The sequence below is a fragment of the Trachemys scripta genome, chromosome 2, assembly GCF_013100865.1.
Source record: "Trachemys scripta elegans isolate TJP31775 chromosome 2, CAS_Tse_1.0, whole genome shotgun sequence".
Taxonomy (NCBI): domain Eukaryota; kingdom Metazoa; phylum Chordata; order Testudines; family Emydidae; genus Trachemys; species Trachemys scripta.
The window spans coordinates 258,070,211-258,095,719 of record NC_048299.1 but is presented as its reverse complement, the minus strand read 5'-3'; the positions used below and the strand labels follow the sequence as shown (position 1 = coordinate 258,095,719).

The 25,509-nt window shown below is 40.0% G+C and overlaps 1 protein-coding gene across 2 annotated transcripts in view; it reads left to right on the top strand.

Moving 5' to 3' along the window:
- The window catches only part of SAMD12 (sterile alpha motif domain containing 12), a 224,960-nt gene extending 202,248 nt beyond the window's left edge, over positions 1–22,712 (top strand). For both annotated transcript variants that reach the window (XM_034763510.1, XM_034763509.1), the window contains exon 5: positions 17,327–22,712. In XM_034763510.1, the coding sequence (XP_034619401.1) occupies positions 17,327–17,349 (23 nt within the window). In that variant the 3' untranslated portion in view covers positions 17,350–22,712. The remainder of the gene's footprint in view (positions 1–17,326) is intronic.
- The last annotated feature ends 2,797 nt before the right edge of the window (positions 22,713–25,509 follow it).

The following is a 25,509-nucleotide window of genomic DNA, read 5'->3' as shown; positions in this document are numbered from 1 at the left end:
CTGAGCCAGCCCTGCACACAAGCAGGTGGCAGCAGGCCCTGGGGCCGGCTGTGCGTGTAGGTGGTGGGGGAGGGGAGGCTCAGGCCATCCCTGTGGGTGATGAGGAGAGGGGAGCCTCGGTCGGGCCCACGCACGGGTGGGCAGTGTGGGGTGGAGGGGGGGGTGGGAGACCATTTGGGAAAATATGGTCACCCTGAGTGTAGTGTGAATATTCATTGAATGAATATTAATTAACAAAAGACCTGTCTGGTTCTGTTTTATTCTAAAGGTATATATATATAATAGTGGCTAGGCTACCTAAAATGAATGTTAATTATGTTAAATAGACAAAATGTTAGATGGAAAGAGAGACATAGGGAATGTGGAGATGCCAGACATTTCAGATCTTTTCTGGGTGTGATTTAGAAGTGTCTGGAAAGGTTACTACAATTTGCGACAGCCACAGATTTATCTTTTGAATAATCGGTCCTCATTTGTATGGGATAAATGTTAGAAAAGATTCTTAAGCCTCACCAGATAAAATTTTCAAAAGCACCTAAGTCCCATTGACTTTCAGTGGGACTTAGATTCCTCACTCACTTAAGATGTTTGAAAATCTTGTCTTTTCTCTTTATATTTTTCTTGGAGCAATGATTTAATGGGTCTAATGCTTCCCTGGCTCTGGAATAAAAACAAACAGCATTGTAATTTCTCCCCAGATTTTTGAAAACAGCTGAAGTGTGTATATGGATCCATTCAGATGAACTGGCCTGGCTTGCCTTGAGGTAGAACACTGAAATTTACCTCCAACCTTTTTGTGTATCATTGAGTAAACTGTGAATAGTCTCTAAAAGCAAACAAAATATGTTGTTTTTGATTACTTACTTGCCTTTTATCTGCCTATGTCAATTGATTGGCTGTGGTGTTGATTTGTTTGTATACTGCAAGTATAAATTGAAAACAAAATATCAAATCCATAGCCAGTCAAAACATTAGGCAGCATGGACACAATAAGTGATCCAAATGCACAGTGCTACCAGTAGTGCTGAGTGAATAATTTATTTGACAGGTTTCACTACTTATTTTGTGTGTAGGAATTGGCTGATTATTTCAGCTTTTGAATTCATTTAGTGAATAATTTCCATATAAAAATACCCTCGCCTGTATCTTGTTCAGGGCTCATCATTGCAGGTAGTACATGTTCAAAATTTGAGCTAGGTTAGCTACTTCTGTCTGGCCACTTAGGTGACGTAGTATCATTGCTGTTCCCTGATTGGGAGGCAGTGTTGCGTAGGGGATAGCGTACTGGAGTGGGACTTGGGAGACGTGGGTTCTATGCCTGGCTCAGCCACTGGCCTGTTGGAGGGACAAGTCACTTCACCTCTCTGTATCTCAGTTTCTCCATCTATACAATGAGGATAATGATACTGACCTCCTTTGTGAAGTGCTTTGAAATCTACTGATTACAAGCACTATTTACAAGTCATGTATTATTATATTAAAGTTGCTTACTAGAATTGTCATAGGAAGTGAGCCTATAGGGGGCAGGACCGCACTCAGAATGAGTTTGTTTTAAAAGCTGAACAAACATCGATGGAAAATTGTTCACAGTATTCACATTCTCGAACTTCCAGTACCATGCAGATATGTTCAGAGGGTAAAAATCCTACTGATTAATAAGATTCTTCTTCCTGGGACATCATTTTCCCCTCAGGGCCTATTTGTTTGGTCAGAATTCTGGATGAGTGTTTAGATGACCATCTGTTTAGCTCTTACAGGCCTATTTCTAGCCTGAATGTTAAATTCTTTTTCTGTTACCAGGTACCATTTGGTCCTATCTCGCCCTTCAACGGTGCCCCAGTTCTATGGAGGTTAGCAGGTCTGAGTAGCATTTGGTTTGGACAACTGCAGCTAATCACAGCAATCCCTCCTGCTGGGTATAGACTAGCCATTACGGTCTCAAACAGTTATTATTACAGATATAAGCTACTGTATTTACAGGAACATGTGCAACAGGACATTCATTAAAGCAGGAGACAAACCAAAATGCAAGGGCTTAACACCTTTGGCAGCTTTACAGACTAACATAATAAGAAATGTGCAGATTTAAGTAATAAGAGCCAGAAGTCAAGCAGAGTTCCCAGCTGGTCAGAGCTCATACCTGGGTGCTTCAGTGGCGGAACCAGCAATTATTCCTAAAGAATAAGAACTATTAAAAATAAGAGAATCTCTAGAGCCTTCCAAGCGCCATCAGAATTCCCCCAGATATTCCTTTTGCATTTTAACACCTGCTATGTTTTCACGAATGACTTCCTTGATCGGCCATTGGTAACGAAGATGCTCTGAGCCATAAGGGTCTAAGGACATTCTGAAATCGTGCTTGTTGTAAAAATGTCAATCAGCCTTTCCCACGTTTAACTAGCAGTTCTTCCAGCTGAATTCACCACTGCTGCCCGTGCAACCTTAATCCACCCCCTTCTGCATATGCATTCTGAAACAGTCATCAAGTATATGATCACAAACTATTTTTCCCCCACAGCACTCTTTCCTCATTCAGTGATGGAGCACGGTTGTGTAGCAAAGGAAGCTGTTGTCAATAGGACCTCTGCCTCATTTCTTGCAGAAGTCAGAAGGTGTGTAGTAAATGAGACAGGGAACTCCAGGAAGAGAAAGGACAGTCTCATGGTTAAGGCTGAAGAATGGTGCCTTGGGGAGAATTGGATTCTATCCATAGGGGCTGGAACTGGGGGTGCTGCCACACCCCATGTCTGGAAGGCATCTCCATCATATATAGGATTTACAGGTGGGCTCAATGGCTCTCAGCACCCCCACTATACAAATTGTTCCAGCACCTCTGATTTTGTGTGTGCCTCATTTTCTCGGTGCCTGACTTGAGAGACCCTGGAGTCTGATTTGCAGAAGTGCTGAGCCCTCACAGCTGCAGCTGATGTCAGTGCTCCCCTGCTCTGGCTCCCGCAACTCTGAGAGGTGGGAAAGGCTTTGTCTGGGCCAGCAGGGGAAAGAAAACCCATAGATCATTTAAGGATTGCACACATCCCATATGGGTTTGTGATGAAACGATCCTTTATAGCCCCCACATGCCACCATGCCCTCTTAATTAGCCAAACTGGAAGCACCTGTTCTGTCACAGGGACGCTAGACCTGCCTCATTTACAGGGGCCAGCCATCCTGTAACCGTCTCAGAATTATAAAACAATAAAAATCTAATTCTTCCAACCCTATCTATACTGCAATCATGGGGTATGATTGCAGCTGGAGCCGACATGCTCCACCTAGCTTTAATCTAGCTAGCTCAGGTCCTGGAGCAGGGAAGCTGCGGCAGCGTGTGCTTTAGCACAGGCTAGCCCTGCGAGTAGAGTAATAACTCAGGATTCCAGGTGGGCTTGTACAGCCCATGCTGAAGCATGCACTGCCACAGCTTCACTGCTCTGGGACTCAAGTTAGCTAGATCAAAGCTATCTCAAGTATATCTACTCAAGCTGCAATCACAACCCATGACTGCAATACAGATATACCCTGAGCGCAGAGGGCAACAACCTTTCACTTTCCACTGAGCACCCCACAAGGTCTTGTGAGATCAAGGCAGACTTTTAGGCGCAAACACTGAGTAAACACAAGATAAGGTGTAAGCTCTGCAATCTCACAGGCACTTTCAGTTTCAGACAACATCCTCTGAACCAATCAGGCTCATTATCCTCAAATCCGATTAAACCTTTCCGTTCCCCATTGTCTGGTACACTGTATGGTGAGATTGGTGGACAGCAGCCAGTTCAGCATTCAGATTCCTGGACAAGTTTGTATTACTCCAGATGAATTCTTTAAAGGAAATTATAAATGCTGAAGAAGTGGTCACATGCACAGTTTTATGTTAACTTGTTTTATATGTCAGTTCAGAGAAATCTCCCAGTACGTATTATTTTCTGTTGAACACAATATTGTGTCATTCTTGGTGCTTTTGTAACTTTAGCTGAGGGTATTAAGCATCCTCTCTAGGAATGGGCAAACCCTTCTAGATAAGTATCTCCTCCTAAATCTTTGCCCATTTTTAAACCAAACCTTTAAGATTTGGCTGTTTCCAAGTTACAGTCAGGATAAGGAAGACAGTGCCAGAAGTCTTATGAGAGAGGTTGTTCTTGTCAGATTTCCAGCTTAATTTTTGTGTGGAGAAATGTTTGGATTGAATCTGAACTTGGACCCATTAGAGACTTGTCCATGGCAAATCCTGGCTTTTGGGGAAAGGGAATGGAGACAAAATTGCTGAATAAAACATCTGTACAAAGGATCCAGGTGTCTCTTCATCTGATTTTCTTTGTAAAATTGCTGAAAGTTTCTCTGGGATGCTGGGATTTTGAGTCCTGTGGCACCTTTAAGACTAACAGAAGGATTGGGAGCATAAGCTTTCATGGGTAAGAACCTCACTTCTTCAGATGCAAGTAATGGAAATCTCCAGAGGCAGGTATAAATCAGTATGGAGATAACAAGGTTAGTTCAATCAGGGAGGGTGAGGTGCTCTGCTAGCAGTTGAGGTGTGAACACCTTTTTTTGGGATTTTGAGTCACTCATCAGCAGGCTCTGGCTGTTTTAATTACTTGAGGACATTGAATAGCTGACTAGAATCCATTTTGAGCTACTACATTTTCAATCCCTTCTGCGTGAGCCAACTGTGTTCCATACAGCAGCTGTACTAACCTCTGACTAGTAGTTGGCTTTACAAAAGGCTACCTACTGAGAGCATCTGCCATGAAATTCATTGCCCCAGAAATGCTTAATCTCAAAATTACATGGTACGAGTTATAGAGTCCAGTGCCACAAACAAGAAGCTAGTTGTGAGTTAGTCAGAAAGTAGGTGAAAAAGATGATGAGTCCTAACTGTTGGATATTTATCATCTGTCTGAAAGTAATGGCCAATATTTTCAAATCTGGATGCCTCAGATTGGGCTCATAGATCCATAATTGGGTTTTAATTTAAAGTGATTTGATTTTTCACAGGTGATGAGCAACTTTTGCTTCCCACACTCATTTAGCAGCCTGAAATGGATTTAGGAACTTTAAGCATCCAGGTTTCAAAATTTTACCTAGTATATATTTGCTATGGTTGGATTAATCACAAATTTCCTATGTGAGTGGAAGAAGTTTGTCTGTGTACTGGATAATTAGACTGTGCATGGACTTAGAGGTTTGCTTACTCTGTCGTAGCATACAAGGACCTATGGATGAGATGACCATTCCCAAATCTTCAGGGGAAGCATCAGTGGATAAAATTTAATTGTCTCTGAAATCAGAATATGCTCATACCATGCAATCCCTTTTTAGCCTCTTTCAGTGTCTGCAAAGCATTGTCACGTTGTGGTTGCACTATGATTGTGATGTACACATACAAGACTTTGACTGCACATTGGACCAACTATGAGACAAAATGGGACAAAAGTTAAGATCTTATTCTGTTGATTTTATGGATAATGGGTGCAGACATTCTCTACCATGGGATCTTAGGCAAGAAAGTTTGTTTACTTGCAAATTTCTGATTAACGTATCATCAGACATTAAAATTATTTCTTGATGTCTTAAAGTGGACTCTCTTAGAAGAGCAAATGCTCCAAAGCTGACATACACACACACCAAACAAAACAAAAAACCCTGGACATTTATAGGATCGTCAGTTTTCACAAGATATGATGATTTTTCTTAAAGCCCCAGCTCTGGAGTTCTGTGATAGTGAGAATGTCAACTTTCATATTTTAAACAGTAAGTTTTAGTTTCTTGGTTGTAGAGAAAAACTTGAAAACATGACCTGCATGTATCCTAAAGACTCTAAAACCAGACAGCAAAAAGAACTCAAAATTGTTTTTTAATCTCATGATTTCTAACTTAGTATCATGATTTTGAGGGACTTGACTCATGAATTTTGAATGTTCAGGTTTGGCAATATTGCATGTGAGACCACTATATTTCCAGGTGATAGATTAACCCTTTCTGTTGTCCTGGACCAAGACTAAAATATTGCGTCCCAGCTGGCAAACAGATGTATTTAAAAATTATCTGCCCTTTTTATCCTCAGTCATTTGCCTCGATAGTGAATTTGGCAAATGGTATAAAAAAAAAAATCCTCAGGAATGTATGAGACCGCGTGTCCCAGTGATCAGGGGAATATCCAGTGAATCAGAGCAAGACGCATGACCAGTAGCAATCAAAATAAAAATGGCAATGTTACCAAAAATTGCCTGTGTATCCATTTTCTCTCTCCGCTAGTGGATGTTGCTTGTTTACTGCGTCGCATGGTTGCTATTGCTCTACTCAGCTCACTGATTAATGTGTCACTGCTTAACATCATTTTAATAAAGGCTGCTAGACTGTTACACTGGCAGTGAGGCAGATGGTTGTCTTTGTGCAGCCCCAGGGCTTTACTTTCTATGTGTTTTTTAGCTTCCTGGAAAGGCATAGTGTTCAGTACATTGCTATTCGGAAGAAGGGAGGGATTGCTGGGATATGGACAGAGTGCACCGCAGCATTTCACTCTCAGTTCAGTCTGTGCTGGCTACAGTCCAGTAGTGAGCAGTTGGGTACAACCTTTGATCTCTGCCAGTGTTGATTCTGCCAATCAGTAGACTGTTTGGTAAGAAGGATATGTGGCAACATCCGTGTTTACCTAGAGGAGACAAGATGCAGAGATTCTGTTCACTAATAACTGTTGCCTGGGGTAGTTTCTTTGCACCAGGCTCAGAATGGTAATACCCTGATTTTATGAAAACAGAATCTGGCATGGCTTTCTCCTTAATCTGATTTAGGACAAATCATTGCAGCTTGGAACCATTTCCATTCCTGACACAACTCTTTTTATCCTATTGCAATGGCTTGCAGCAATTTATGATACTACTTCTCTTAGAATCAATCATAGGACCATAGGGTTAGAAGGGATATCTCATTGAGCTGGAAGGTCATCAAGTCCAGCCCCCTGCCTTCACTAGCAGGACCAAGTACTGATTTTGCCCCAGATCCCTAAGTGGCCCCCTCAAGGATTGAACTCACAACCCTGGGTTTAGCAGGCCAATGCTCAAACTACTGAGCTATCCCTAGATAGACTGCAAGGGTCATCTAGTCTAACCCTCTGCCAAGATTTGTTGTGTCTAAACCATCCAAGACAGATGGCTGTCCAGACTCTTTTTGAAAACGTCTAGTGAAGTAGCCTCCACAACTTCCCTATGCAGTTTATTCCATTTTCCTACTGTTCTTACAGTTAGGAAGTTTTTCCTGAAGCTTAATCTAAATCTGCTATGCTGCAATTTGAACTCATTGCCTCTGGTCCTGCCTTCTCTGGCAAGAGAGAACAACTTTTTCTCCATCTCTTTAATGGCAGCCTTTCAAGTATTTGAAAACCGCTAGCATGTCCCACCCTTAATAGCCTCTTTTTCCAAACTAAACATATCCAGTTCCTTCCGCCTTTGCTCATATGGCTAGTATTCCATCCCTTTGATCATCTTTGGATCCTTTCCAATTTCCGTACATCCTTTCTATATATTGGTGACCAAAATTGGACACAGTAGAGCAGTATTATCTCCTCCCGTGACTTGCATGCTATGCTTCTGTTAATGCAACCTAAAATTGCATTTGTTTTGTTTTTTTTTTTTTCCCCCCAACAGCATCGCATTGTTGACTCATGGTGAGATTGTGATCCACCACAACTCCCAGATCCTCTACATCAGTTCTTCTGCCAAGCCAGTTATCCCCCATTCTGTATTTGTACATTTGGTTTTTCTTCCTTAAGTGTAGCACTTTACTTTTGTCTTTGTTGAATTTCATTTTCTTGTCTATAGCCCAGTTCTCCAGTTTTAGCTCTGTCCTCCAAAGTGTTGGCAACCCTCTCTAGCTTTGTGTCACTTGCAAATATGGTCAGTATGCTCTCTATTTCTACATGCAGGTCATTAATAAAGATGTTAAATAACACTAGACTCAGAACAGATCCCTGTGGAACCCCACTTGAGACCTCTTTCCAATGGAGCATCATTCCATTAATAGTTGCTCTTTGTTTGCAGTTGTTTAACCAATTATGTATCCACTTAATGGTAGCTCTGCTAAGCCCGTATTTCTCCAGTTTACTTATCAGAGTGTCATGTGGGACTGCATCAAAAGCCTTGCTAAACTCCAGATATATTATATCCACCACAATCCCCCTGTCTTCTATCTTGTCAAAGAAGGAATTCAGGCTAGTCTGGCATGATTTGTTCTTAGTAAATCCATGCTGGCTGGTAGTGATCACCCCTTCGTCCTCCAGGTATTTGCAAATTCCTGGCTCCTTAAATGTCACCTCTCTGTGATAGAGACCCACATCTCTCTCCCTCCTACCTGGGATTTTTCCAGGTGGTACAGTTCCCTGCCTATAGTGTGATATTCCCATCAAGGCGGTCTACCTAAACAGGCCAGCATCTGTGCTTTGCTTTCTCTTTGAAGAACATAATGCCCCAGAGTTATAAGTTACCACACAGCTCTTTATAAGCAAGCACATTTATTCTTAAGTTGAAAGCATTACAGAGAAGACATTAAAGAACAATAGAAGAACCTACATGCTACATGCTAAAATCTTTGCCATAGGCCACTCCAGCTCCAACTTCTGACTCTGGTGGTACATGCCAGTCCTTGAAAACCACAATTGTTTTTTACCCATGCAATGACAAGGTGAACTAGGCCCAGAGGCCCCTTGCTGGAGGAGGCCTCAGGGTCCTGCTACACTTGTCCCAGGAAAGAAGCAGTGGAGCGGTCCTCCAAGCAGGCTAGAGTGGCTGCAGGGGACGCAGCCAATCAGAGAGGCTGCAGGGAGCAGCAAATCAGGGCCCAGGATGGCCCTATAAAAAGGAGCAGCAGAGACAGACAATTCCTTGCTCAAGCTAGGGAAATGCAGATGGTGCTCCTAGCTGGCCCAGGGGAACTGCAGGACGATGGACAGCTCAGTGCTAGTAGGGACCAGGGGAGCGAGGAAGAGGTGCGTGCTGGCTGGCTGCTGGGCCTGAGCTTAAAAGAGACCTGAGCTAAGGGTAAGGCATCGGTGAAGGCTGGAGCTTCAGGAATGTGGTCCAGGGAAATGAAGGCAGTTTTGCTAAAGGGACACAGCAGCGTATGGCTGCTATTCTTAGGGTCTGTGGGCTGGGACGTGGAGTAGTGGGGGTAGGCCTACAATTGGACAGAAGTAAACCCCCAGAAGGGGACTGAACTGTCAGGAGGCCCAGCTAGAGAGCTGAGGCTAGACCAGACTAAGAGGACAAAACCATTGCCTCCAGGAAGGAAGCCTCGGGGATATGGTCCAATACCAGGGCCAGGAATCTTTTAAAGACTGCAGACACACCCAGCCAGAAGGGGGCACTCATGAGAGGTGGGTGCCATGCCATTACACATGGTCATAACTGTCTCAGATTCAGAACCACCATGTGTAGTTCAGTCTTTCATTTTCTACATCTCAGGCCTTTGATCCTGGCCTCATTCATGTTACAGGGAATTAGCAGACAATGGATCACTCCTCGGGACATAGCTTCAACGGCTGGGATTTTATGTAATTGGAGGCATGGAATTTGCATTCATCTCCTGCTAAATACTCCCTAGGTCTCATCTCTGTCACATCTCCCCCCAGCAGAGGTTACATGCAGTCCCGGCCCACAATAATACATAAACTATTCATTTAATTCAATGGACTCCAAAGATATTTAAACTTTATTTAGTTAGGTCTCCCAAGGAAATGGCAGGAAATTGCCATATCTGTCACCACCTGTGACAGGGTGCTGGGCAGGAACCACTGAGCCAGCCCTCGGTCATGCCAGCTCCAATTAAGGGAGGTAAATTGGAGCTGCCTAGAGAAACCTGCACCTGATTGGCGAATGGGAAACAGCTGCCAGCCTAATTAGCCTGGGGCTACATACAGGCCCAGAGGAAGGAAGAAAGTGGGGAGCCAGAGAGCGGAAGGAGAGTGGTAGCTCCTCCCTCCCTCCCTCCTAGTTGCATAAGATGAGAAGTCCTTATGGCTGAAAACCCAAGCTGTATGTGGTGAGAAGGTGGTGAGGAGCGCACGGTGTCAATAAATTGCACCAGTGATTGCTGAGCCCCAGGGTCTCCGAGTAGTTTATGAACACAGCAGAGGCAGGAGCAAAGAGGGCCCTGCTCCACCATCCTTACAGTATATCATTCTGATCCTTATCTGTTTCCTCATTCTGGTACATACTTCTCATTACTTTGTTATTTCTGAGGTTCTCTGTCCCACTGCAACTTTCCAACTATCTCAATACCTGGTGGTTAGGCATTGTTTATGCCCTTTTGAGTAGTTTGATCATTTATACGTTTTGTGGTTAATACAGTGTAAAATATCTCTTCAAAACAGCTTTCAAAATAGGGTAAGTAAAATAGGTTAATACTGCACACTGAAATAACATTCTTTGTTAGACATCTTTTATCTTAACTGCAAAGCATCATCTGATTCATAGATTCCAAGGCCAGAAGGGACCATTGTGATCATCTAGCCTGATCTCTTATATAACATAGGCCATAGAACGTCCCCAAAATAAATCCTAGAGCAGATCTTTTAGAAAAAAACATCCAGTCTTGATTTTAAAATGGTCAGTGATGGAGAATCCACCACTATCTTGGTAAGTTGTTCCAATGGTTAATGCTAAAGTTACAGTTAACTCTCACCCTTAAATGTATGCCTTATTTCCAATCTGAATTTGTCTAGCTTCAATTTCCAGTCATTGGAGTGTGTTATACCTTCCTCTGTTAGACTGAAAAGCCCATTATTAAATAGTGGACCCATTGTCTAGCAGCGGTCGCACCAGTGCCAAATACAGAGGTAAAATAACCCCTCTACTTCTACTCAAGACTCCACTATTTATGCATCCAAGAAGCACCTTAGTTCTCAGTGCAACATTGTGGCCAAAAGTGCTATGTTCAGTTGATTAGCCACCATGATCCCCAAATCTAGTTCATAGTCACTGCTTCCCAGGGTAGTGTCCCCCATCATGTAAATATGGCCTATATTCTTTTATCCTAGATGTATACCTTTTCATTTAGTTATATTAAAACACATATTGCTTGCTTGCACCCAGCTTACTAAGTGATCCAGATCGCTCTGCATCAGTGATCTGTCCTCTTCATTATTTACCACTCCCCCAATTTTTGTGTCATCTGCAAACTTTATCAGTAATTTTATGTTTTCTTCTAGGTCATCAATAAAACTTGTAAATAGCATAGGGCCAAAAACCAATCCATGCAGCACCCCCCTAGAAACGCACCATTTGATGATTCCCCATTTACAATAAATTTTGAGACCTATCAGTTAGCCAGCTTTGAATCCATTTATGTGTGCCATGTTAATTTTTTATATCTTTCTAGTTTTTTAATCAAAATGTCATCTAGTACTAAGTCAAATGCCTTATAGAAGTCTAAATATATTATATCAACATTAGTACCTTTAGCAACCAAACTTGTAATCTCATCAAAAAAGATAGCAAGTTTGACAGGATCTATTTTTCATAAGCCCATGTTGACTGGCATTAAATATATTATCCTCCTTTAATTCTTTTTTAATTGAGTCCCACATCAGCAGTCCCACTATCTTGCCTGGGATAGGTGTCAGACTGACTGGCCTATTATTATCTGTGTCATCCTGTTTACCCTCTTTAAATATTGGCACAAATTAGCTTTTTTCCAGTCTTCTGAAACTTCCCCAATGTTCCGAGACTTATTGAAAATCAGCATTAATGATCCAGCATTATCCTCACCCAGCTCTTTCAAACCTCTTGGATGGAATTTCTCAGGACCTGCTGATTTTACAATGTCTAACTTTAGTAGCTGTTGTTTAGCATTGCTCCCGGGAAAGCCTTAACAGCTTTCTCGGCCCATTAGGTGTCAACAGATGCCCCACCTTCTTTCATAGTAACAGCCTTCTTAAATATGCACACAGCTTAAAACTGTAAACAATAATTACTTTAAACAGCTGTTGTGTCACTTTGTATGCAGATCCTTATTATTATACAAGTATTTGTATAAGGCATAGAAAAAATAGCATGCACAACATTTATTTTTGGCCTTTTTGCTGCTTAACCAAACATCTTAAGTGACAAAACAATACAGTGTCACTCAGGTTCACCTATCACAATCAGACTCTTAAAGCTCACCTCTGTCCAGTTTTGTGTGAATAGGATGGCTACATCTCCATTGTGCAGCAACTGATTGAGCGTTTCCTTGGTTTTTCTCATGCTATTACCCATTTGTATGACATGAATCCCTTTCGCTCTTACAAGAACTTTTAGGCTCAAAGTTAAAGGACTAATATGTACATCAAGGGTGGAAATATATTATTGTAATTTCTCAGTTAAAACACTAGTTGGTCTGGGTTTCACCTCAAGGCATTACAACATCTTTGTAGATGATTGAACACTTAATTATGCATCTGGTGGAAAGATAGGTAACCAGCCTGTTACTCATAAGTTCATCATTTCCTTCCAAGCCCCAGGATATCTTAAAGGAGCAGAGATGGTCACAGGTATTCTTTGGTGTTGTAGTGGGTGTGGGCTGATCAGGAATGGGGGGTGACCGATTTGTATGCTGACTATGTGTCATGGATTGTTTGATTGTCCACTATAGGAGTTGCATTATACCAGCTGTGGGCAATCTGTGGCCCATCAGGGTAATCACTGGTGGGCTGCGAGACAGTTTGTTTACATCGACCGTCTGCAGGCATGGCCGCCCACAGCTCCCAGTGGCTGCGGTTTGCCATTCCCGGCTGCAGGTTGCCCATCACTGCATTATACAGTTCTACATGTGTAATGCTAATTACTAAAACACAGGCACTCACAATTATGTGAAAAACTTCACTGTTGCTCCCTCCCCCGCCACCGAGCACTTTATTTTAGCAAGAATTTTAGCTAATAACCAGTGTATTTTTAACATAACTAAAGGAAAATAATATAAAACTTAAAACAATTTTTGTGGTACACACTATTTTGGGGTCATAGCCATTATTATATTATTGTAACATCAATTTTTTTTGCAAATGTCAGTTATAAATATATGTCCATATATTTCTGCCTCAGTGAATAATTTAATTACAATGGTTTTTTTTTTTCTGTGAATCAAAACTTTTTGTCCAAAGGAAGAAAAAACTATAAGGTTGAAACTTCAATATTAATGTAAAATAATATTAATAAAATCATAGCCTTTTCTTAAGTTGTATAAACTATTACATTCTAATATAGCTATGAGTGTATTATAGGCAAATATTGTATTTTACTTGTCTAGTTATTTTGCTAATTGTTAAACCTAGTAAAAAATAAATTTATTTTTAAAGAAGTTTCTATCTTTTGTCATAAGTTCATTAGCCTTGAGATAAGGTCTTCCACAGCGGTGGGTAATTGTATACCTCTCTTTGTATGGGCTGTCTTACTAACTGTTTAATTAATAAATCATCTTTGATTGGATTTATCCAAAGTCTGTCATTGTTAAATAAATCTCAGCTCAAGGGAGCATTATTCATTGAACCTATAATCACAATTAAAATTGCTATTGATTTTTGGTTATTGAATCCCGACAAATTATGGATAATTGATTATTGACTATGAACAAATGGCGCCTGAACAAGGAACCCAATAGGGGCTATTGATTGGTCTGGCAGGGTGGAATCATGATCTGCCTGCCAGAAGTAGGACTCAATAGTATCAAGGATTGGAGTCTTACTCGGTTGTTCATAGCACCGCAGCACACCCTGTTCACAGGCTTTCAGATCCATTTCTGTATGGATACATACATGCATACCAGAACGGAATTAATAATTGAAACACCGCTTTGGGGTTAATATCAGAACATCGGCAGGCTGGATGTAGACTGTCAAACTACAGGAAAGGTCTTCCATAGCCATTGGTAACTGTGTTTGTCATGTTTGATTAATAAATCCAATCAATGCTGACTTATTTGAGGTCTGTTACTATTAACCAAATCTGAATTTGAGAGCATGCCATTCATTAAATATATAAACAAAATTAAAATTCCTACCAGTTACTGGCTGCTGATTAACTGATTATTGATTATTGACAAGTTGATTACACTGGTCTACAATTTTTGAGAAGTAGTCTGCTTCAGAGATAAAATGTGCTATTTATTATGTATTTTGATGTGCTGAATTCAAATATGACAATTAAAACAACTGATTGGCTACTGTTTCTAAGATATTTAAGTTTTTACATTTTATGTCTATGTATATTGTGTAGATAGTAGAGTTTTAATCATAAATTGTAAACCTAGGTCTTTTCATGTGTTTATGGTTGCTTTACATGATAATATTTCACCTGTCCTGTTTATGTAACACTTTAAAAATCAGCAAAAGGGTTATATAAATAAAATTTATTATGAAACAAAAGGCAAAAAACTATTATGTACATAGTTTAGTCCTATTCAGTGTCTACACGGCGCTTCTTGGCTTGTTTCTTGTATTCATTAAATGGAGCATCTCTTGTCACTGTCCAGCAATAGTCTGCAAGCATTGATGGTCTCCATTTGCCCTGATAGCGTTTCTCCATTGTTGCAATGTCCTGGTGAAATCGCTCGCCGTGCTCGTCGCTCACTGCTCCGCAATTTGGTGGAAAAAAATCTAGATGAGAGTGCAAAAAATGTATCTTTAGTGACATGTTGCAACCAAAGCTTTTGTATGCCTTGAGGAGGTTTTCCACCAACAACCTGTAGTTGTCTGCCTTGTTGTTTCGGAGAAAATTTATTGCCACTAACTGGAAGGCTTTCCATGCCGTCTTTTCCTTGCCACGCAGTGCATGGTCAAATGCATCATCTCGAAGAAGTTGACGAATCTGAGGACAAACAAAGACACCTTCCTTTATCTTAGCTTCACTTAACCTTGGAAATTTTCCACGGAGGTACTTGAAAGCTGCTTGTGTGTTGTCAATGGCCTTGACAAAGTTCTTCATCAGACCCAGCTTGATGTGTAAGGGTGGTAACAAAATCGTCCTTGATTCAACAAGTGGTGGATGCTGAACACTTTTCCTCCCAGGGTCCAATGACTGTTGGAGTGGCCAGTCTTTCCTGACGTAGTGGGAATCTCTTGCACGACTATCCCATTCACAGAGAAAACAGCAGTACTTTGTGTATCCAGTCTGCAGACCAAGCAAGAGATCAACAACCTTCAAATTGCCACAAAGCTGCCACTGATGTTGGTCATAGTTTATGCACCTCAAAAGTTGTTTCATGTCGTCATCGGTTTCCTTCATATGGACTGCATGACCAACTGGAATTGATGGCAAAACATTGCCATTATGCAGTAAAACAGCTTTAAGACCCGTCTTCGATGACTCTATGAACAGTCTCCACTCATCTGGATCGTGAACGATGTTGAGGGCTGCCATCACACCATCGATGTAGTTGCAGGCTACAAGATCACCTTCCATGAAGAAGAATGGGACAAGATCCTTTTGACGGTCACGGAACATGGAAACCCTAACATCACCTGCCAGGAGATTCCACTGCTGTAGTCTGGAGCCCAACAGCTGTGCCTTACTCTTGGGTAGTTCCAAATCCCTGACAAGGTCATTCAGTTCACCTTGTGTTATGAGGTGTGGTTCAGAGGAGGAGGATGGGAGAAAATGTGGGTCCTGTGACATTGATGGTTCAGGACCAGAAGTTTCATCCTCTTCCTCTTCCTCCTTTGACTCAAATGAGAATGATTCTGGTGCATCAGGAACCGGCAGCCCTTCTCCGTGGGGGTACTGGGCGTATAGCTGATGGAATGTTTGGATAATGCACAGTCCACTTTTTCTTCTTTGACACACCTTTCCCAACTGGAGGCACCATGCAGAAGTAACAATTGCTGGTATGATCTGTTGGCTCTCTCCAAATCATTGGCACTGCAAAAGGCATAGATTTCCTTTTCCTGTTCAACCACTGGTGAAGATTTGTTGCACAAGTGTTGCAGCATATGTGTGGGGCCCACCTCTTGTCCTGATCTCCAATTTTGCAGCCAAAATAAAGGTGATAGGCTTTCTTAACCATAGTGGTTATACTGCGCTTTTGTGATGCAAAAGTCACTTCACCACAAACATAGCAGAAGTTATCTGGACTGTTACACAAGTACGAGGCATCTCTGCTCCCTTTGGCTAAACAGAAATGTGTCCCTTTGCAAAATCAAACACTGACAAATAAGAGAGCACGACACTGTATGATTTCTAGAGCTGATATAGGGCAGTTTGTTCAGCAGAGTGATGTAAGTTTCATTATGATTGCATCATCCATGACTTCTAGGAATAACATGATGCAATTCATATCATGTATGATGCAATACCAGCTTCAGATTGCATCATTCATTGTTTTGCCTAAAAAGCAAGTACTGTCCAAACCCAGTCATAGATTTATTCATAGATCCAGTCAAAGATGTATTTTAGTCATTTCTGGTTTAAATTGAGATTCCCTTCCCTTTATAACTCACTTATCCTCTGCCATTCCCAAGTCAAGGGTCGTATATACTGACCCAATAGCATATCTTGAAAACTAGAGCCAATCAACAATTTTAAGCATCATTTTCGTTCTCAGTGACCCAGAGTTAGTAAAGTTTGACTACATTTATTTCAGAAGCATTTTGGATGTAGAGCAGTGTTATCAACGTCCCTGAAGCAAAGGAGAGGGAGATCACGGGGAGCACTCCTGCCCTCAGCAGTGGAGGGGGAGCTGCACCCCAACTTTCCTCTGCCCCTCCCACAACCCATTGAGCCCCATGGGCACCTAAGGGGGGAAAGGTCTAATGAGCAGAAGAGAGTGAGAAGAGCATGAGGCAAAGCTACTTCATTATCTCCCAGCTGGTGTTTGACCGCTTTGGCTCCCCTTGGCCAGTGTCAATGGGACAGGAGAATCCAGGCCCTACCTTTGGATTTGAAGGAATTTTTCCAGTGATTTGAATATAATGGGATCAGTAAAGCAGGCAGTCCCTGACCAGTGATGTTACAAGCAGAAGGGCCTGCTTTGCAGGACTTGGATCGCCAAAATGTTTCATGCTGGTTTGTATCATGGTGCTAGATCCGGGCATAACTGATTCAATCATGTACAAAAGCGCACTCCCTTTGTTGTCGGTCCTAACATGACCTTTTTCCAGGGAACCGATTGAGCAATAAGCATGTAGGTGATGGGGAAAGCTTATTAGAGTACCTGGCTGACAATTTGAACTACGAGGAGTAGTTTGTCTTTACAATAAGAGTACATTTGCATAGCACATTGCTGACTTGTTATTTCTCTTAAAATATGTTATTGCCTTTTGTGTGGTGAGCTTATATTTACTGTTTGTTTGTTTGTTTGTTTTTTACAGCCCCAACAGAGACTTCTCCATAAACACTACCAGCCTCTAAAGCTTCTGTCCTGCCAGGTGATATGAAAGTGAACTTTACTTCATGAAAAGCATAACAAATGGCACTGCCAGAAGGTGACCAGGGAGAACTGAAAGATTAACTGAAATACAACCATTCAGTCAAGATGATGCATTCTGGAAAGTCCTGGTTTGCTGTGGAATTAAAATGTGGTGCATAAAATACAGTGCTAATTTGTTCAAAGTGGTCATTGACAGACCATTAGCTGGAAAATTGTTTCCAGTTTTCATCACTGTGCATAACTTTGAGTTCCCTTTAGGGGACTATCTGTGCCCTTCACTAGAAGTCCTGTTTTAGCATGGCAACTACTGGATTATTTTATTATATATGCAGATGGCATGATGATGTTTTAGGAAAAACTTACAGCAGTTCTCCAACCTCAGTAAAAATGTTCACAATATAACACCCCCAATAGAAATGTAAACGTCTTGTATATGTTAGTTATACAGTCTAATGGTATTCTGTTTAACTATATGTGATCTCCACACAGAAGAGTTAGCACATTCTATACCTGTCAGGAATGGTCTTTTCTTTATTTCAATACTAAAATATGTTTCAGTATCTACACTGAGACTGTATCTAAAATAGAGCCCATACTTGCATATATTCACAGATTCATGGGAGATTGCATAGATAGATTTGCTCATGGCATGTATGCCACTAGACATATTTTATAGAGACTTACTGAACAGCTGTTATGAAGGTAGCCAGGAGTAGGGGAGGTTGAATGAGCTGTTGGACATGGTGTCTGCTGTCCCCTGCCCTCACCAATAAACCAAGCAGTCTGCATTTCTGTTGTGCCAATGTGAGGTTCCCATTAAATTGTAAAGGAAAAGATCCCTTCTCTGAGATGCATTATGCCAAGGGCTTTGATCTACATTAAACACAGGAGAAACTGGAGAAATTCTGATTCTTCTGCTAATCACTATTTTTTGGGAGTGGGGTGGTGAATTACAACTTGCAGAGTCCAAACAAAACCTCTTGAAGATTGTAAAGAGTGACAGGTGGACTAGATGCTTCCACTCTGTACAGCTCCTCATAGAGGACAGACACCTCCATTAACATTTCCTCCTCTTTCTACCCAAAACCCTTTTTTTAGTCTGAACTGGGGTTAAGGTAAATGGTTCTAATAACCCTTTGGGCATTCTGTAGCAGGCTCAAGACTGTTGCATTCAAACTGAGCATTATTTGTTGTTCAGTCTCTAAGTGGCTGACATCATGGGTTGTGTCACAGCTGGCTGTGGTACAATTTTCATCCATGGGAAATTACGGGAAGTACTTTTCATCCCACCCCTCACATTGGGGCCTATTTGAAACAGACTGTTTACAATGAAGTAAATTAAATAGTCAGCAGCATCACAAGGGACCAGCCTGGTGGTTCTTGCAGTTCCTAAATCAAAGATGGCACTTTGGGTAGCCACAAAACATCTTTCTCTTCAGCCTAATGAGCCAACACTTAATCCATCTGCCAAACCTGTAGAGAACCTTCCATGTTGGAGACTTAGATACCAATAGTGGAGGGAAGATGAATCTTAATGGGATTATAGGAAGACAAAGGGATATTTTTGAGGGAGTTCATGTGGTACACTTTTAGAAGCTATTCTATACACTATTAATGATTGTAAGATCAACCAGTTAGAGCACCAGTGCACCCAAAATGTATATTTTTGGCGTGGATTTCTGTCAGAACTTTTTACCCATCCCTGGTATGTAAACAGTATATATACTTTTTGGACGAATATATATATAAAAAGAATCAGGCTCAGCATGTTGGCTACTGTATAATATCCATTTAGAACACAATTATAATTAGTTATGGCCAAGATTTTCAAAAGTGTCTAGTGATTGTTGGGTGCTTAGCTTGACACCTTAAAGGAGCCTGATTTTCAGAAAATGCTGAAAACCAGGTCTCTTTAAAGTTTCTCAAATTGGGCATCCAGAACTTTCAGGCATCCAGAATCACAAGTCACTCTTGAAAATCGTGGCCTTTCATTTAGATTGGTTAGAAAAACTCCAATAAAGGCACAAGAATAATATCCTCTAAGTGCGAAGTTGCTAGAGCAATACTTTTGCAATGTGCACTTTTTAGAGTTGCCCATAGAATTGCAAGTTGACTGTTTTTAGAAATTGGTCATGTGCATTGCAGAATTTCATTAACAGTTTTAGCGCATTTTATAGGCCTTTCCTATTGTTCTGTTTTAGAATGAATTCTGGGAACTGAGATCAGTTCCTAGGTCACTTATATTACTATTGCTGTTTAAAAAAAAAAAAAAAAAAGTTTATCAGTTTGTTTAAAACAAAACAAAAAGAGAAAGAGAGAGATACTTATATGTTAAGGATCCTCTTTTACTATACTCAAGTTTACTACATAGTAATACATTCTAGAATAATTCAAATGATAAAGTTAAGATTGTCACAGATGGTTACTATATGGGTGTGAGAGAAAAAGATGAGTTAGGTAAAATGTTTTTATATCAATGTTAGTTTTAAATGTCTGCTAGTACATGGGCATGAACTTAGATGTCTGAACTAATCCTCTTAAAACAGTTTGTTTTAAATGATTCCCGGGGTTTAGTTAGGAGGATCTGGGAAATACAGTGTTAGAGGCACTGAGAAATGTGAAAAGAAGGGTCAAGTCTTGGTCCAGCTGAATTCAGTGGATTTTCAGAGATTTCAGGGGGCCACTGTTTGACACTATGCTTGAAACTTACTTAGGCCTCAATCCTACAAAGACCTATGCATGTGAAAAGACTTCAAGCATAAGAATTCTCCCACTCACGTGTGCAAGTGTCTGCAGGAGCAGGGCCATAAGGAGCTTACTGTATGTTTGATTTGTATTTAACTAGTCACCACATTTAATCACTGTTACTCTCCGAAAGTAGGCCATGCTTCCTCAGGGATATTTATGGAATTATTATACATCCACTGAACAATTGTCTGAATCCCAACACATTCCTCGGAAAAGTGTGTAATATAAATAAGGAAGGGGGTTACGTTATTGTGAATGGAGCTGAGTACTGTGTTGTGAGAGAGGCTACGGAACGCTTTCATGTTTTTATGCTGACACCTTATTAATAGCAGACCCCTCCACTTTTCCCTGGGTCCCAAGAATAGATCCATGGAAAGAATGCTCTGTCTACAGTCATAATTAATTTATTGCAAGGGTGCCAAGACTAAGCTAACATGAAAGGGAAGGAATAAATTCATTCCTGCAAAAGGAAGTGAATTTAAATATGCTCATAGCCATTAGTTCTATGTAAAAGCAGAGTAGGAGACTAATGCCATTGTGTTAGAATAGCAGATCTCACTCAGCCATGTGTGTGTGAGAGAGAGAGAGAGAGATGATGGTTAATTTAATAGTGTGGGTGGGTGTGTACTTCGCATTATCACTTAGTATCATCATTAAATTTACCACTGTGACACTGGCAATTGACCTACCACAGACTTGACTACTACCTCTAAAATACGGGTAAACAATAATAGTATCACTATCAGAATACTCCTGTCTCAGCACCCAGTCCTGCAGCCTTGCTCCCATGAATGGTCCAGTTGCCTGCTACCCTTATTCAGTAAGTAAAGGCTGCAACATCAGACCTTCACTAAGGAGTTTTCACATAGTCCAAGCCATCTTAGCTACTTCAGATAATGTCTTTTCTTATACTAGAAGGGCGAAGGAATCATCAGCCTACATTGGAAAATATACTACAGATGAAAATATGTTATGTGCTTTTTATTCCCTATTTTTAGCTATATTGCTTGCTTTGTCTGAAACTGTCACATAATTGATTTGTTAAGAAAGATAAAGTCTTACAGGCAAGAAGCTTGCAAAAGCTCTGTTAGCTCTTTGGTTTTGCCAATCCATCTGTACCCAAGTGCATTAGCAGATTTATTCTTTGCACTATTTTCCTCTCTATTTTTAAGAGTAATTTTGTGACTTTACAACTAGACTTAAAGCAGCTGCAGACTATTTTAAAGAGAGGCTAACCTTTGAGAGTGACATTATTCTTTATTCTGTAAGGGCTGTGGGGCAGATCCCCAGCTGGCATAAAACAGCAAAACTTCATTGAAGTTCTTGGAGCTTCACTGATTTATGCCAGCTGTAGATCCAACTCCATTTTGCTGTTTTTTCTTAAAACAAATATCAAAAACACTAGATAGCAATTTTTTAATAATTGACCTCACACATGGAAAAATAAAATCTTGCATTTTACCTCTGTCCTCTAATAACAAATAGTATCTTTGTAAACTCAATCTCAATGAAAGCTCTCGATACCTGGCTGTGGTACAATTGGTTCTCATCTCTAGACTGTGATCAATATAAGATTTTAATGTAAAAAGAAACGGGTCCTGTGGTTTAATGAGGGTTGATAGAGTCAAAGAAGCAAGATTGCTGTTGACATTATCTATAGTAAACTTTAGGAAAGATGTTTTGAGTACAAAACACTCCAATACATAACAAATGAAAAAATGGGGAACCTCACAGCAATGTGTACAAATCAGCAGTTAAGATATGCAGATGATTGATAAGGGAAGCTAAAGATATCTATTAAATATCTTTGGTCAGTAGTGTTAAGGATGATAAGAAAAGGAATTCTTTAAATATATAATGAACCACTGAAATCTTAGCAAATTATCTAGGTCCAATACTAGCCAAATATGGTAAAAATATCAATGCAGGAAAGGCATAAGTATTCAACAAATATTTCTGTTCTGTGGTCAGAAAGAAGCAGAATAGTGTAGTCAGATCTTACTGTGATAATTAAATACTTCCTATTCCATCAGTCACTAGAAAGAATGTTAATCTGCAACTATTAAAGATAAATGTTTAAATGTGCGGGACTGGATAGCTTATACCCAAGAGTATTAAAAAAAAATTGACTATGGAGCTCTCTGAATCATTAATGTTGTGGTTTTGTTTTTAAACAGATTTTAGAACACGGGGGAAGTTTCAGAGAACTGAAAAAAAACCAGTGTTGTGCCCGTATTTAAAAAGAAAAAATGAGATGACTTGGGAAACTGTAGGCTGGTTATCATGACATTTATCCTGGGCAAAATCATGGTCAGGTTGATGTGGAATGCTATCAGCAAAGAATTTAAAAATGTTTGCATAATTAACACCGATAAACATGGTTTTATAGAGTTTGTCAAACAAACTTGATATCATTTTTGTGAAATGACAAGTTTGGTTGACAAGGTAACAATGTTGACGTAATGTACTTAGATTTCGGTAGGTCATTTGACTTAGTCCTGCATTGTATAAAGTGTAGTTGTAGCCGTGTCAGTCCCAAGACATTAAAGAGACAAGGTGGGTGAGGTAATGTCTTTTATTGGACCAACTTCTGTTGGTGAGAGAGACAGAGCTTGAAAGCACCTCACCCTCCCTGATTGAACTAACCTCGTTATCTCCACACTGATATATACCTGCCTCTAGAGATTTCCATTACTTGCATCTGAAGAAGTGAGGTTCTTACCCACGAAAGCTTATGCTCCCAGTACTTCTGTTAGTCTCAAAGGTGCCACAGGACCCTCTGTTGCTTTTTACAGATTCAGACTAACACGGCTACCCCTCTGATACTCACCCACCTTGTCGCTCTTAGTTCTGCATGACATTCTGATTAAAAATAGCACAAAATCAATGTAGCCCATATTAAATGGATTAAAAATTGGTTAACTGACAGATTTCAAAAGTAATTGTAAATGTGAAATTGTAATCCATTATGGGTCTTTCGAGAGGGGATCATCTCTTGATCCAGTGTTATTCAATATCTTTATCAATTATCTGGAAAAAGTATATAAAATGTAAAATGTACAGATGACGCAAGAATTGGTGGAGTTGTAAATAATGGTGTGAAATCAGTTATATAGACTGACTTGGATCTCTTGATATTGTGGTCTCATTTGAACAACGTGTTTTAAAACAGACAAATGCAACGTCATCATCTAGAAACAAGGAATGCAGGTCACACTTATGAGATGGGGGACTATATCTTGGAATGTAGTGACACTGAAAAGGATTTAGGGGTTATGATAGGAAATTGCTATAAGAATGATTTCAGGGCTGGGGGAAAAGGCCTTAAACTGACAGAATAAAGACACTCAGTCTGTTCAGTTTATTGAAGAGTAGGTTTAGAGGTGACTTGATCATGGTCAACAAGTACCTACAAGGGGAAGAATTTTCTGATGGCAGGCAGCTCTTTAATCTAGCAGAAAAAGGATATAACAAGAGCCCATGGTTGGAAGTTGAAATTACACAAATTCATACTAGAAATAAACAACACATTTTCAACAGTGAAGGTAATTTACATTTGGAATAACTTATGTAGGGATGTGGTGGGTTCTCCATCACTTAAAGTCTTTAAGTCAAGTCTGAATGCCTTTCTAAAAGATCATAGGAATCATAGAATTTCAGGGTTGGAAGGGACCTCAGCAGGGCATCTAGTCCAAGCCCCTGTTCAAAGCGGGACCAATCCCCAACTAAATCATCCCAGTCAGGGCTTTGTCAAGCCTGACCTTAAAAACCTCTAAGGAAGGAGATTCCACCACCTTCCTAGGTAACCCATTCCAGTGCTTCATCACCCTCCTAGTGAAAAAGTTTTTCCTAATATCCAACCTAAACCTCCCCCACTGCAACTTGAGACCATTACTCCTTGTTCTGTCATCTGGTACCACTGAGAACAATCTAGATCCATCCTCTTTGGAACCTCTTTCAGATATGCTATAGCTCATACAATGTATGGGTTTATTTAAGCAATATATAAGGTTCTTTTGTCTGTAATAAGAGGATGGGTGAGGGGCTTATAAGTACCTACAGAGACTTGCTCAGCCAGAATTCTATTGATTTTAATGTGTTAGCTTAGAGTAGTAAAAATATGTGTGCAGATCGACTTTGAGATAAATGTCAGTGGGACTGCTTGCAAAGGAGAGTAAGACTGAACATGATTGAAGGGGACAGAATTGGGTCCAAAATGACTATTAAAAAAGAACAAATCTGTGTTCTTCTACAAGTAACACCTAGGGGCCAAATCATGCGCTCAAATCATTGGCTTCAGTGAGAGTTTTGTCTGAGTAAGGAGTAAGAATGGGAGAGTTTTGGCACTGGATTAGGAAAGTGGTATTCTACAGGAAAGAAACTTTCTCTGCCTGTACATTCTGAATATTTTTGTTTTGGAAAAAATTTAAAATTTTTGTTTAAAAATTAAACTTTTCTGTTTTGAAAAATGTGTGGGTTTTTTTCATTTTTATATTTTATTATTTAAGTACTCGCTACGGATGTCATTAAATAATAATAGTAGGTACTGCTCACATGTCATTGTGATGAGTCAAAATCTATATTTCATTTTTAAAATCATTAAGCTCTGCTGCTATTCAGTGCTGATTAAAAATCTTCTTTTCTTCAGCGTGTCTCCTGTTTGTGTTGTATTGAAACAGTATGACACTTTGAACAAGAAGATAAGCACTCTGTGTACTAATTAGAGGAGCAGCTGTTTTCAATAGCCTTATGTTAGCCTGGAATCATTTTTCTAGGATATTGTAAATAGCTGCTTCTCTAATTAGTAAAATAAGAGAATATTGTGAGTATTGTATCTTGACATGATATGTCATGTTGTGTACTACTACTATTGATGTGTCATGAAATACTTTTATTTTTACATTAACATAAAACTGAACATTTTAAAATAAAATTTTGAATTAAAATTTTTGTTTTGAAACTAAGTTTTGAAATTTTTCCAAAACAAAATTTTCAAAAGGATTTCTTTTCATATAGAAAATCATGTTTTCTGTTGGAAATTTTGTTCAAATAGATGACAGGTTTCAGAGTAGCAGCCGTGTTAGTCTGTATCCGCAAAAAGAACAGGAGTACTTGTGGCACCTTAGAGACTAACAAATTTATTAGAGCATAAGCTTTTGTGGACTACAGCCCACTTCTTCAGATATATGCATCCTGTTCTTTTTTCAAATAGATGTAAGTTCACAAAAATCTTGGATTAGTCAAAATGGCATTTTCTGATGGAAAACTGTTTTAACTAAAATGTTCTAACTAACTTTAGCAGTAAGCAAGCTTTGGCATGATTCACCCCTTATAGTAGGTCATTTTGAATTTTGGTGCTTTAAAAATAAGTAACAT